Source organism: Notothenia coriiceps, unplaced genomic scaffold, assembly GCF_000735185.1.
Source record: "Notothenia coriiceps isolate Sejong01 unplaced genomic scaffold, NC01 NC01_scaffold00031847, whole genome shotgun sequence".
In the NCBI taxonomy this organism is placed as follows: domain Eukaryota; kingdom Metazoa; phylum Chordata; class Actinopteri; order Perciformes; family Nototheniidae; genus Notothenia; species Notothenia coriiceps.
The window spans coordinates 23,289-39,101 of NW_011364548.1; the positions used below are offsets into that span (position 1 = coordinate 23,289).

At 40.1% G+C, this 15,813-nt stretch overlaps 1 protein-coding gene across 1 annotated transcript in view; it reads right to left on the reverse strand.

Annotated features, from left to right (window-relative positions):
* Window positions 1-11,674, reverse strand: part of pik3r1 (phosphoinositide-3-kinase, regulatory subunit 1 (alpha)) — a 23,882-nt gene extending 12,208 nt beyond the window's left edge. Inside the window, exons 1-2 of the mRNA XM_010788289.1 lie at window positions 11,436-11,674; window positions 9,087-9,728 (exon numbers count right to left, since the gene is read on the reverse strand). Of these exons, the coding sequence (XP_010786591.1) occupies window positions 9,087-9,423 (337 nt within the window). The 5' untranslated portion in view covers window positions 9,424-9,728; window positions 11,436-11,674. The remainder of the gene's footprint in view (window positions 1-9,086; window positions 9,729-11,435) is intronic.
* Window positions 11,675-15,813: the final 4,139 nt, after the last annotated feature.

A 15,813-nucleotide genomic window follows, 5' to 3' on the forward strand; every position in this document is an offset into this window, starting at 1 on the left:
AGGGGTAGACCTAGAACCAGATGGAGGGATTATATCTCTTCGCTGGCCTGGGAGCGCCTTGGGATCCCCCAGTCAGAGCTGGTTGATGTGGCCAGGGAAAAGAAAGTTTGGGGCTCTCTGCTGGAACTGCTACCTCCGCGACCCGACCACGGATAAGCGGGAGAAGATGGATGGATGGACCTTTTATAAAATACAGAATAACTGCCAAATATGTTTCTGTCAATAAGCTGGTTACACTGCAAGAGTGTATGACATTTCAAATACATTTTAAATCATGTGGCTTACGGATGACTTTTAGCATCTCAAGCTAAGTTAAATCAAGGTCAGAGGAAATACTGTTTCGGTTTTTAAGCCTAAGATCTTTTACTTACACGTATGCAAAATATCTTGCAAACCATGAAAGAACAGAAGTGCTTTCACATTAAATGTGGCTAGGGCTGGAAGTCATGTGAGCCAGCCAAGGCTGATTAGGTGTATGAATTAAAAACTACTCAGAACTTCAAAGAGGAAGCAGGTACGAGACCAAAGAACTGCCTTCAAAACTAGAAGGTGAGTATTTACAACAGCCCGATTCAGCAGGAGGTGCTGAGCACTCAAGTTAGGGTTTGCTGGACCAAGAAACTAAGCAAATACCCTGTGATATGAGGTAAGCCAGGCCCCAGATTTTTTTTTATATTTCCTTTAGAACTTTGTACCCAGGTGTGGACATGAAAGGCTGAAGGGGTTGGCAGGGATTTTATTTGGATTTGCAAAGGCGTATTTTGAAAAGGGTATTTCTCTGAAAGACTCAACTGTTCAACACTGAGTCTGCAGATTCAAAATGTTCAGAAACTATGAATGGAACCCTTTATAGTAACCATATTTGTCTTCCTTTCTACCTTCAAAAATATTAAAATGTTTGAATCCACTGGTCCCATTGATGCAGGCATGCTAGTCATTACAGAGGAACTACCCTCCTCCACCACAGAGTGTTCAATCAAGCCAATAATGAACCACTTCATCCAATTCCACATCCTCTTTGGCCAGTGCAGCTCACAGGCTGGCATGTTGCGTGTGAAGAAACTGGATTACTGAAGTCCTTGCTAACCACATAACACACACACAACTCCATGTAGGACAACTGGTCATCTGGAAGACATTATCGGAACTGCAGAGCGGGAGGGGTTTTTCTCAGAAGCAGTGAACTCCGAGATGGAGCGCCAGAGTTTCCCTAAATAGAAAACGAGACACGCTGCCCTGCCATTGCACACCTTGGAAGTGTAACCTTTCTCTCAGACAAGATATCTAACACGGCTGCCATTCTACAGCCAATGTTTTTTCTGAGAAACCTGATTCATAGGCTGAAGTTATATTTAAACTTCTAACCCACCCACACATCCAATGTTTCATCAAAGAAAATTGCCCAAAGCCACATCCTAAGGCTAGTTTTATTAAAAAGGTAAGATTTCTGAAATAAGAGGTTTCAAACATGGCATTTTGTGAATACTTAAGACTTTTCAACACATGTTTTAGGATTAAATAGCCACATATTGAACAATAGGTTAAATACATCTTCCTTGCATGTTTCAAGTAGCTCAGTGATAAACTCTTTAACGGGAACACCTGTCAAAAGAGATCCAGAAGTATTTTTTGTTTATTTCTTTATTTACAAATCTGTAATCTGTGGATGGCCTCTGACTGAGACGGGGTGACCTGGAGATAGAGTTGCTTCTTGGTACTGTCAATGATGTGATAGTTTCAGCAACGATGGAATTGTATCAAGTAGCAGACAAGATATGGCAGACATCTTTCGAGCTATCGGTGATGACTTCTGAGATGGCTTGGCATGACATCAAGCGCGCAACATGCAGATACTCGCCGGAGCCGATGGAACACGTTCAAATATACACACAAATCATTTAGAAACAGTTTTTGAGTTACTTTACGCAACGATAATACTTTTTGAAGTATATAGATAGCACAATGTACCACATCTCTTTAACCTTTTACAGAGTGCATGAGTTGGATGTATTTTATGCAAGTACTTAAGGGTAGCTGAAATTCTGGTTTACTCTGGAGGGCTGTTTACATTCAGCCACACGCATTAGCAGCTAAATTATAATACCTGACTGTATAATCAATGCCACAAACACACTAGATATCTTTGTTTTACAGAGCCACTACAGTAATAGCACAATTTTTCCGGTGTCCTGCTCTATTTAGAACAGCAGAGGGTCTACACACTGCATGAGACACTGTTCTAATTTTCAATGGATTTTTTTTTTGGGAAGGAGAGTATGGAGATAGGGGCCCCTTGGACGTGTCTGTACAAGCCTGCATGTTTAGCAGAGCTTCGCATGATATCCCAAAAGGCCTCAGCCAGGCAGTTAGTGAACCACAGGTTGAGGAAGTCAATGCAGCTGCCACTAGTGCTGCTGTGGTGTTGGGGGGCCCAGCCTGAAACCGTATGTCTGAACCGAACAGACTACAGACTCTGGGCAGGACAGGCGTGGGGCACCACCGACAAACTAAAGATAGCACACACTTTGGATACATTTAGAGGGTCTACTCGAGTAACCAGCATTTTCAAGTCATACCGTTTCTTCTTGTCTGAAAAAGGTCTAACTGGGGCACAGCAGTAAAAACCTATAACCAAGGGATTGTACTTCAGACCGCGCACACATGGCAGCACATATTGAGCAATAGGGCAGTGTATTACAAAATATGTCACATGTTTTTCATGTAAATGTCGGTTGTACAGTAATTAATAAGAGAGGGTGCAGACCTTCAACAACTTAGAAAACACATGAGATTTAACATGAACAAATATGAAGTGAAGCTCTAACATGCTTTAACATGCATTTTCTAGAAGTCAATGAATGATCCAAGCTTTGAGCTGAAGGAAGTAAAAAAAAGCAGGCAATGTCTCCTCCTGCAGGAAGGAAGCTGCAGTGCTGAGGCTGAGCAACAGCCAATGAGGAGGCTGTTGCTACAGCCTGACAATTAACCCTATAGAGGAAGGACAATCAATGGGTCACAACACCTACACACATTTAACTGTGAATCAGTATTTTAAAAGCCCACTTTCCAACACCTTTAATAGGCCATTACTACCTGAAGAGTACATATACGTAATGCCTTCAATAAATATGTAATGTTTTCCTAGCTGTTCCCACAATGCAGATTGGTTTTCAGGTATTCCTTTCACATTGAAGTTGCAGTCAAACACATAGGCATCGAATAATATTCATTTTTGGTTTATTGTTTTTATTATATAAGACACAGGCCTGACTCTGGTTGTCCATTTTTCATTACATCAAATGTCATTATATTATGATATATATATTCTCTCATGCCATGACTGGAGACTTAGATTTACTACATTTAAAAAATGGTCAAACTTGTGTCAATCTTTAAGTAAAAGTAATCTGTGAAGGTGTTCATCTGCGATTGTTTTTAAAAGATGTTGAGGTGCAATGTGAGTTATGCACTGATCCAATGTCATTTTATTTCTCGTTTTGAAAAGAAAACTATGTGAATATTTTAAAGAGTCAAAGCCAAATGTTGGTGATAAATTGTTTCTGTCCAATAGCTTATATATAGAAAACATGAACTATGTTGCTCTGTTCCAATCTTAACTCAATTAAGTTTTTCAATTATGAATCATTTTTGACAGTAATCAGTGCAGAGCCTGGTTTAAGTTTTAAGGACGTTTCAGCTTCATTGACCAGTATTTGTCAAAAAAATAAAAAAGAGTTATCAAATGTAAAACCTGACAATACCCTGATAAAGTGATTGTACTTCTTGCACTACATTTGACAAGTTTAACAGTGTAACTACTAACCTGTAAACGACAGAACCCTTACCAAAGCTGGTTAAAATAACTGATGCCATCAACCTCATTCAAAGCATTACACAACGCCTGCTCCACAGCACAAAGCTCACTCAGTATTCAGCTCCACTAGCTCGTCCACCTCCCGGTCAAATACAGGACATGTTTGAAATACCTTTCCTGGTCCCCTTGACGTTGTGCCTCTACCTAATCTCACCTCTTGTCTTGTCTTATTGCCCATCAGCCTGTCTCTCTCTCTCTTTCTTAATCCTGCTAGCAGACATGCTAGTAAGAAGATTTGCCAATTCAGACTTAAGTCTCTGCACACAATCTCACTTGTTCAGTTTGGAGGGATAATAACAGTGTTACTTTTATTGAGCCCTGGAGTTAGATTACTCATCTTTCACATAAATAAATAGAAACTCATTTTTTTTAAATGTGTATAATTATAGCATCTGAGTCAGGATAACCTCACTGGGCGGCAGTGGCTCGGTCTGCAGGGACTTGGTCTTGCAACCGAAGGTCACCGGCAGCCTCTCTGCTCTGCCACCTCTCCTATCTGCTGGCTGTTGTGTGTGTGCATGTATGTCCTCTGTGTGTGTGTGTGCATGTATATCCTCTGTGTGTGTGCATGTATATCCTCTGTGTGTGTGTGTGTGTGTGTGTGTGTGTGTGTGTGCATGTATATCCTCTGTGTGTGTGTGTGTGCATGTATATCCTCTGTGTGTGTGTGTGCATGTATATCCTCCCCTGTGTGTGTAATGTGTGTAACACAACAGAAAGACATTTCCCTGTAAGGGATGAATAAAGTATATCTTCTTCTTCTTCTGTCACATACTCACATTAGCCGAGCATTGGTCAGTTGCTTTTTACATTGGGTTTTAATGTTACTACCACTTTTGTCCTCCAAGACTTTTGCCAGGAATATCACAAGCTAATATTTACAACTAAAAGAGTCAAATGAAACTAGAATATTAAAATGAGCCTCGGGACAGCAGCATGTACAACGACAGTGTGAAACAGCAATCGCTGGGGTCCTATTCAGTGTGCAGACCATTTATTGTCCGGTTGCATTGTGCACCAAGTTACTGCAATCAGCACTTAGCACAATACTGATTCATCACAAAGCTACAAATCAGTCTACCATGCAGTCTGTGCGCAGCCCTCCACCAAAGAAGCGCCAACACATTCCTGGCTCCAGCTGCCTTTAGGCCCACAGAGGAACATCGGAGCAAATACAAACAAATGATAAAACTTCTGTGCTGCTGTTTTCTTTCTGTCACACTCTGATTTTCTGATGTGTGATTGTGCTTCCTAGAAGAAAAAAAGTGAACTGCATACCACTGTGAATCCAAAAGATAGGTTGCAACATGCCCAATTAAGAAAACAAGGGAGAAGGGGATTCTTAGAAAAGAAAAACTGAACATACTATTCAATACAACACTTGTTCAGCCAAGTACAAGAGGCCCAGACGCATCATGTCAATCTCCAGCTTTTCTAAGAACTCTCCCTGCTAACGTCTCCTTTAGACTGCTCTCTTCCTTCCGGTAGACCTTTTCTCAAATGTCCAACTCAAGCTAAATGTTCCATACAGTAAGTCTATGGCACAAATATATGATGATTTAATCAAAAAGAAAATCCTTTACTCATAATGAAAAGGGCAGTTTATTTACAAAGAATAATCTGCTTTTGCAACATACTAAAGTCATATTCACCAGAGAGGTTTAAAATTAATGATTGAATTGTTAGTAGTGTAATGCACTTTTACATAAGAACTGAAAACATGATAAGCCTCAGACTCAGAAAAAGGTGAGGATGAAACTTGATGGCATCAAATCATTCCTTAAACAAGACTGAGCATGTAAGGTTGAACCATGTGAGAGCACGTACAAATAACAACCACTTATTCACACCTTTATCTCCAACGCTCTCAGACTGGCTGCTCAACAGTTTCGCACGCAAACATTTTAACCATGTAGAGCCATCATCAAGTTGACTTTCAAAACTGAGAAAAGTCTGACTTTATAGTTTTGAATTTCTGTCCGTTGAATTGATCAAACTTGTTTTGAAACAGTTGAACATTTAGGAGAAACTCTGCCTTTTTCAAATCACTTCTATGTTTCTGTATACATCAAATAGGAAAATGAGTCGACTTGAGGTCTGGGTTTCAATCTCCGAGTTCCTTTTTCTTGGCGGGCCTTAACACATCTATATTCTCTCAACTGAGAGGCCCAGAGAGGGAGCAACAGTTTAATGTTTAAAAAAGGCTGAGAGCTGGAATCAGGCGGAATAGTTTCCCAGCCTGGTCCTCTTCTCTCTCTCCCTCACCCTCTCCACATCTGCTGCACTCATGTAAACCCCTGTGGCTCGGAGAGGAGAGGCCCCTCCATTCTCCACCTCTTTCCCCCCTTCCAGAGCTGACTGTAGGAACTATCAAAACATTAAAAAAAAGGGAGAAGGGGGAGGCGGAAGGAAAAAAAAAAGCTAAGGAGTAGGCGGAAGGGAGTGAGATCCCTTGGTGGTGGGTTATAAATCACAAACACTCTGGGAGCAACAAGAGCCCAGCCTCCTCGCAGAGCCCCTCTTCAAAGCCCCCTTGAGTCCCCCCCCCCCTAACGCCTGCATCGACCACTTTGCCTATCCCACAGCCCCGTTCCATCCCTGATCCTTTTGCACACCATCCCTCACACGGACCCTTTAGCAAGCACAGGCCCCTTCTCTCCCCCCCACACAACCTAGGGGCCAACACTTCTCTCCCCCCCCCCCGCTCCCTGTGTCCTCCCACAGCTCAGGCACACAGAGACTTTTCTTCTCCCCGGTGCTACAATTCACACTCGCTCCAGGCTCAGCGCTGCCACTCAACCACAACACAGCACATTTAAACACAATGCCCCCTTCATACGCTCCTCAGCTCAGCCTGCGCAAACCACAGCAAAGAATTCTCACAATCGCACCACAAAGCGCAGAAACTGGAACCTGGCAGATACAGCTGCTCTTTAGGTGGAGCAGACCAAGCCTTTAAGCGCACATTGGTGTAAGCCGCAGCGTCTTTAAAAAGATGCACGTTTTTTTAATTGCAGCATCATAGTTGTGGCGTGAGCAGTATCCTGATTCAGATTTTCAAAAAGGGTCATTTATATGCAATAGATTTTTAAACGCACGGATACTTGAGCGCAAACGGCTGAATACAGCTTACTTACATCTCTTGCCAACAATCAAGAAACTACAGTACAGGCAATAATTGGTGCTTCTATATGCCACGTCAAACCCTTAGCAAGTTATACTGCATTAAGGAAGTGCATGATTAGACTTATTTGCCCTCTCACACCAAGTGAAATATTGTCATTCATCTCTTTGTGTCTGCTTAAACTCTGCGCACTGCATTCTGCACGTCAGGAATGTACGAAAACAGCATTTTAAAAAATGAAGTTGTTTCATTTGAGTTGTTTATTGTAAAAATTCTTTGTAAATAAGTTTTTGGAAAATGTGGGTTTACGAGTAGTTTAGTTTTAGAGCTAAAGCCCTGTTTTTCTATGAACTTGCCAAGTAAATCATAACACAACCCTTGGAACATTTTTGATGATCAGTTAACAAACTAAAACAAAAGTAAACAAGACAACTTGAAAAAGATCTAGGAAACCTTTTTTCAGCCTTTGATGAAGCTAGCCACAAAACTGTGGTTTCCCAGGCTTTCAGAAGAAAATTTTGTCCTAATGACGGGTAATATAGTGATTCGTATCGTCGTCTCTACACGATAAGGGAAAATATAAGCCCCAAAAGATGGTGGCTTCTTTTGGAGAAACGTACGATGATTACCAGCTGTAACATATGCCGATATGCTCTGGTTTATACTGAATCAAACGCCATGTTGACCCTGGGAATTGAGCGTGGTAACATCCAGTGCCAGCTGTACGCTCTGGGCAGAGCCACTTGTTGTCAAAGACATGCAGTTTGTTCTGCAGTTCAAATCGTGTTCTTGACACTTTGTTAACCCAAAATCCGGTTTATGTTGTTGTTGCTTCTGTTTTTCAATCACAAAATATATTTTGGGGGTCCATTGATGACATGGTGCCGATGGGCCTTCACTGTTATCTTTTGTGACCAAATGTTCATGTCACAGAGAAAAAAAAACTAAACGCTTTAGCTGAAAGCGAGAAGTACACAAAGTTGAAAAACAATGCAAGAAAGGGTTTACACCAAATTGCAAAACATGCCAATAATGGAGCTCCACACCCAAGACAAGGGAAAAAAATGAGGCTTTTTTTTTAGATCCCGCAGTTTGAGTATACTGATTATTGCCACAAAAACAAATAAACTCCTGAATGTATACCACGTTGTAGCCAGTAAATTTCAAAAAACTTCAAAGTAAGCAGTGTAGGGTTTGAAAGGTGAAAAGTTGGGAAAAGACACTGAAAAGGCGCCTGAATAGTTGTTCTACTTAGCATTTTTTATTGTTTTGCAGAAGTAGAATAGGGGCTTAAGACTAAACCCCATAGAACCAATGATAGCTGAATGGTAAATATCAACTGAAAACAAAAAATCTGGGGGGAAAAAAAAATTTCCGGCAACAATCTTGATAACTAATTATCAAATTTCAAAGTGAAAGACCAAACAATAACCAATAAAGAAGTGTGTAAAAATCATAATGAAGAAAATGTTGTGGTTGCGCAGCTCTATTACCTCATTCACACCAACGCAACTCCGGTTCAAGCTCCGTGCTAGAGCTTTTCAGGTTCAGAACCGGTTCTTCGGTTTAGCTCCGGCTCTTTTCACACCGCCCAGAGTCCGACTGGTGCTGCGTCATTGCGTCATCGTTTGCGTCATGACGTAACCGTTTACGTGCCTGCTTCATAAAGCCAAACCGCGCGAAAACCCCTCACAGCTCACACCGACAACAACAATGGCCGATTGTGTTGAAGCGCTACTCGTTTTGGTTTTGCTCTGTCGAAACGAAAAGGGACGACTTTACTACCAACTTTACAGTCGTTACATGCTACATTCAAAACTGCTTTACAATCGTAATCATCATCTTCAACGACGATTCCGATTCCCCCTGCCCCCGCCTCGACGTAAGCGTGACGTATGCGGTGCTTTTACTCTGGCCGGACAATTTTTTGGTGCTTGAAACGAACCGGATTCCGGAGCTAAGAGGCGGCTCCGCTGCGGTGTGAACAGGAAAACCCGGTGCTTTTCAAGCTCAAGCTCCGAACCGGCCCTGAAACACCGTTGGTGTGAATGAGGTATATGTGGAAAAGTGCTGTGCTGTTAAACTCACCTTGCTCTGAGTCGCAGTCCCCCCCCACCCTGAAGACGCCTGGAGCTTCAGGTAGGGGTCTGAGGGGCCGTGGCTTGGGGGTGGGAGGAGAGATCCACTTCTTTCCGACGAACTCGACATATGTCCCAGGGAAGTCCCCCTTTTCCTGAGTGGTTTCATTGAAGCCTGGCAGCCAGCCAATCTCATCTGGCCTCTGTTCCAGTCCATCAGTGTACCCAAGGGCCACCAGGGCTCCTTTGCTTACCAACAGGATGTCCCCCACATGCAGACTGATGTCCTCCTCCCTCTCCTTCTTGTAGTCATAAAGCGCTCTGTACTGATATCCTTCAGCACTCATATTGATCTCTTTGTGTCAAGAAGTGCTTTCGAAGATTCAACCAGAAATGTTACTTTTCAGGTTTCTCTAAGTATGTGTTCAGTCCAGGTACACATTTGCTTGTACAAATAGTTGTATGAGTATACATTTACCAATACCAAGAAAACGTTGGTTGTTCTTGGGAGACAACACTATCTAGCTTGTCTTCATTCTTTCAAAGTTCCTGTCTCTTCTGAATGATTTGCATCTCTCTTGGAGTGGCACCTCACAGTATGTATCCATCAGTACATGGCCTGCAGCTGCAATCCTCAGAATACTATCCAGACCTATAAAGTGAGAGTGGAGGCCATTTGTAACACATTGCATATGACAATTACAGTATGTAATGCTCAGATGTCATCTAAAATGTACTTAATGAGATATAACACATTTAACTGAGTTCTGCAGGAAAGTTATTGAGGATTGTATTGTGGTGGTAAGAATACTTATCAATCAATCAATCAATCAATGTTTATAAGAGTACTATAATACTTTATAGTTGGCCAAACTTAAATTTTAAGCATACACAACACTTTTAAGAATAGTAGTATTTTACCAGGCTAATATTGTAGCACATACTTAAAATATATTATTATTTTATACTACCTTTGCAACTATAATTTGACACATGGCAAGTTGGTGGCAGATCATACTTGCTTTGAAGAAAAAGGGCAATATTTTTGATGAAGTGAACCATTAAGCCGCCTTTGTTGAATCATGTAGTAATATTGTTTTTTTATGATTTAATGGTGTACAGTATGGTCCCATTGCACTACTAATGATCATCTGAGAACACAATGACTATCCGGCAGTACAATATTTACTGATGCAGACACAAATAGTGATTAGCTTTTTTCTTTAGATGCTGCATTTAACAGTTTCTGGCTTGATGTGTTAACACACATTATCTGTGCTATTCAGCCAACATTTGAGAGCTAATGTTAGCATGATCCGTGACAGCTTAAATTCTCAACGCTGCAATTGTTCTATAACTAGCAGAGGTGGGAGAAGTACTCTCAGATATTTTATTTGTGTAAAAGTAGAAATACCAAAGTGTAGAAATACTCTGTTACAAGTAAAAGTCCTGCACTCAAAATGTTGCTCAAGTAAATGGATTAAGGTATTGGAATCTATATACTTAAATGTACCAAAAGTAAAAGTAGTCATTAATATGTATTATATGTTTTTATTATTATTATTGAAGCGTTAAAGTGTTATCAAAGCTGGTAAAGGTGCAGCTAGTTTTAATGACTTTGTATACTGCAGGATAGCTTGTGAATGTACTCCAGGTGTAACTAAAGTCTGATTTAAGTGTTGATTATATTTCACAATATTTATCAAAAAGTAGTGGAGTACAATACACTTTTACCTATGAGTTGTAGTGGGGTATAACTACAAAGTAGCAACACATTTATATACTCAAGTAAAGTACAAGTCTCTCAAAAATGTACTTGAGTAAATGTACTTAGTTACATTACACCACTGATAATTAATACATAGTAACATCTCTTGGTCAAAAAGCTGCCAGCAAACTTGTGGATTTTGAAAACACAGGGCTGCAAGATATACAAGCAACTTGTGTTTTAAAAGAGTAAAACAGTAACGTTGCAGAAAAAAAATGTCGAGAGAGCAGGATGGTTAACTGTGAGCTAAGTTAGCTAACATGCTAACGTCAGCTTGTTAACACCATCGGCCAGCGTTCATTCTGGAAGATAAGTTTGCTATAAGGTGCCATTGTGAATTACATGTTATTAAAATATGCATGACACCGACAGTAAATTAGGAATTGCATTAGATTAATACTAATGTAACAACATTACAATATTGGAAAAAGCTTTTTCAAGTTAACCCAGAGCTCAAAAGGTAACCTAAGTTTTACCAAACTGGATTAAGGTAAACATACTGATATAACAACTAGCACTTCTTAAAAAACAGCAATTCGTAGTTCGACATTTGCTGTCAAGTGATCGAGCTTGTCGTGAGTAACTACCTACCGAGTCTGCATGGATCCACATGCGATCCGACGATCCTCTTCCACTTCGGTAAACTTAACAGTTTATACGGGATATTATACGAAAGAACGCAACCCTAAACAGATCCTTTATCAGGACGGTTTAAAACATAGAACTTCCACTCGCGTTTAAATCCGGTTTAACAGGCAGAACAAACTGTTACAACCCACAGCTTGTCGACATAACGGCACGGCTCTCCCGTCCTGAACAAAATGCTCCCTTGAACGTCGCCCCTGCTGCCAACAAGTGGCAAGACGGAGCATGGCCTCTGATTGGCCAGCGTCACTGTCAATCATTAACATCAGTCAATCCGACCAGTCAGATTGTCGCTAGTAGGGGAACTCTCCTCCTTCAATGTACCCTCGCACGCAACATGAAACACTATGGAAATTACATAACTTTCTGCACGCAATGTATACTCAAGTCCTTTTGGTTTTTATTATCATCTGTTCTCATACTCGACGGGGATTATTTTCACAGCATCCAAAGCAATAAGAATGAGGGCAATGTAAAGATATCACTTTACAGTGTAAACTATGTGATACACAATCTTTCCAGAGGATATATGAAGAACAACAACTATTGTCGAATAGCCTGCTTCTCCTGTCTTTTTTCTAATTTAATACCATAAACTACAGCTTGTGTGTTACATTATGTGTCAGATAATATCCACAAAGTAGGAAATGAAGCATAAAAAAGTTGTATGTCACACCCAGGAACGCACATAACCACACTCAGTGGTTATTTATCCAGGCTATAGCTCTCCCTTTTTGTGTATTTTTTCATAAATCATTACATGTTCTTAGTGTGGAAGGACCCAGAATCCTATAGTCACTATCTGAGGCACATGACTGTGAATGTGGGTGGCCTAATTATGGTCTGGAAAGAGGGCAGGCTTCTGGCAGAAATCCCCTAGTATAAACCCGGCTTCGCTAAAAGAGGCTGGCAGCTTTGTACAAGGGAAGGCCTCTGGTGTTCTGCAGTCAGATAGGCATCCGTGGCCATCACCAGTGTCAAAAGTGGAAGGAATATAAAATGCAGGAGATAATGTGGTTTTGAAATCAATAGTAAACTAGGAACTTCAAACTGCTGTTCTAGTGCGTTAGGGAACTTTATCAAATGCACTTGATGCATGTCTTTGAGTTATCTTGAACTTTTTTTCACAAGAAAAAGCCCAAATGTTGCAATTTCCCTTCTACTATACTGACCTCACAGTTACAGTTAACTTTGTTTGCATGGACAAAACATTTCATTTTAATCCCTTATGCCAGGCCAAACTGTGTCTAGTAGGTAGTCACTGGATATTATAGTAAAGATTTATATTACTGCTGCAGACGATAGAAGTTAATATTTGAAACGCCTACACTATTTAATTCTTGACTTTGCCAGCACCACACCACACCTCACATCCCAGGCTCTTGTGGCTCAACTGCTTCCCTGCAGATACCAACTACCTCTGAAGGATATCTCACTTGAACCACATAAACGCTTACTGAACCCTGTTTCATATTTTCTAACGGACATTTCAGAGTGACACCTACAACAAAGGCACATCAAACTTCCCATTAACTTTGTTTGCACAGAATATTGCAAAAACAAGCATGTTGTGTTCATACTTGGTGACTAAAGGAACACAAAAATAAAAGGTGGTTAATCTTCAACCACAAGGTTACTCATCAAGTGTTCTTCACTTTCTTTAACAGGTGGACGTCTATATTTAGCATCTGCGTTTTGGTGAAGTCCTGAATCTCAATAATTTCTTAATATTTCTTTGACTCTCAACTGGACACTGGATTTGTTGATGCTTAAAAATATTTTGAATAATACAAAATTGTACAACGTTTCTGGTTGCATCTTCTACTTTAATAAACTACAGCTGATAATAAGTGTCATGACTGAATTAGTACATTTTTGTCCATGGTAACTTAACAGAGTCTACTGATGTTTGATAAACAGATCAGTTTTTTGTTGCGCTTGTCATCTTATCAAGCATGAAAATGACTGGGTCCTCTTCTAAGAAGTTGTTTAAACGATTCAGGCAAGTGGTGTTCATGCTAAGCTAAGCTAAGTTACTGCTAAGTTACTGCTGACTATGAGAGTGCCATTGATTCTCTTATCTAAGTCTTTTACACAGATCCATTTCGTTTCTAATCAGCTGCAGCCTATGTTTCCTTGTAGAAATCCTTGAAATGGTATTTTTTCTCTTGGACTGTTCTAGCACGTCACATGAATTATTCACTAGATGTGAATTATGCACTTTTAGTTGACACATTTCATTGAGCAGTACTTGAGGTCCACCATACTGTCAGACCTCCTCAGCTTTTATCATGCTAATGTTCAAAGTGTGAAGTGCACATGGACCACCTACTGTGCTACAGCATTCCAAAAACAGACGGCAATGGGTCAACAATGCAGAATGATATTGCTAAGGGCTAAAATCCAGCCTCAAGTTAGTGATATACTGTATCTACAAATGTCAAAGGATTACATAAATAGAAAAACCTAAATGTAATGTCTCAGATTATATTACATGTTACAAATGTAATTCTTCAAAGAACTTGCAATGTTTGACTGAGAAGAACATATGCTCAAAATGATATTGAGACTTTTTACTGCTTCTTCATATGGATAACACTTGCAAAAAGTCTCAATATCATTTTGAGCATATGTTCTTCTCAGTCAAACATTGCAAGTTCTTTGAAGAATTACATTTGTAACATGTAATATAATCTGAATCTATCCAAATGGTTATGCTTTAGGGAGTAGAGTGCTGTGTGCTTTCAAACACTGGATTAAAGTAGCAGGTACACTGTATAGTTCCTTTCATGTTACCTCTGGGACCTAAGAATTCATTCTGCGTGGATTGGGCCCCTTAAACCATTAATCTATGCAGTGTTTTCAGGGCTTTCATAATGGCTAACTTTAATGTGCAGAGCTCTCAGGCTCTCAGCATTTTACTCCCCCCCCCTCTCCTATCCCTCTATTCACTGATTCTTTTACTTTTGTGAGCAAGCTGAGAATTCTCACATGGGCAACCCCATAATGCTCACTAACATAGGATGAACTCGTGAAATGCATCACTTCACTTATTTAACTGAAACCAAAAAAAAAGGGAATAGAAGATACTTCCTCCTTATGCTTTGGTTCCACATCGCCACAGGAATACTCTGTAAACTCAGTCACATTCCGCTGTATAGGCACATTTGATTGTTCAGTGTTTTATTATACGTTTCTATTGAAGTGCCCATTATCCTATGAGAGGAATGTGACAAAAACATTCTCAATACCCTCTTGGAATCAACAAAAAGGCAGTCTAAGCGTCCCTGTTTGTCTGCTTATCTGTATTATTGTGTTGCATTGTTGGAGAAGCCTGTGACCTAGATTTTCAACGGCATAATTACTCTGTAGCTATGTTAGTTTGACAATAAAGAACCTTGAACCTTGAACCTCTTCACCGTCTATCGAGCGGAAACATGTATAAGAAGTACTATTTATATAGATTTATCATTGCAGATTTTTCAGCATTCATTCAATATGTTCGGTTTTTGTGGTTATTTATAAAGGCTGATCACATGTTCTAACCGCTAAAATATGACATGCTTCCTTAAATAACTCAACAACACAAATAAGATGTTCTTGAACTTAGAAACGCTAATCAATGTGGGTTTCCCACCCGCCCTGACTCACAAAGAGTAATTCACATTGTCGGGAATAACTCTTCATTAATGCAACATTTATCTGCACTTGATGATTTAATGCCGCTAATCAAAGAGTCAGATTGTATTATACATGGCACAGACTTGCTTGTGTGCTTTTCAGGAACCACATTCCTCTGGTATGAAAGAGCACTTCTCTCTACCGAACCATCTACTCATTAGACGAGACAGACAATGACCTTCTTCTCTGGACTACTCCATAAATCTTTCATTTTCAATATTAGCCACATTAGTGCAAAATTTGTATTTCCTAATTTTAAGACATAAATCTGCAAAATCAAAAAATCTAATGGACCTTATAATGGTGAATGTGTTAGAAAACATCTAATTTACATATCCAGCAGACATGGAGCAACATTAGGATTTGCTTTTGTTGCCTAAGTCGATTAAAGCTCTGTTTTGGTCTTTTTTGAGAAACAAATCTGTCTCTTTAGCGGCTACATTTTCCACCCGCTAGTTGCTAACTTTGTTTCTACAGTTTGGTACTGAGCAAGCAGCGTACAATGTTTTTACTGTGAGATTGAACCAAAACAGCAATGTGGTGTAAAAACCAAAAAATAGGCTGAAAGCAGCACCATATAGATAGAATAGATTCTATCTATATGGCGCTGGCTGAAAGACACTACAAATGTGGAGTTGGTAAT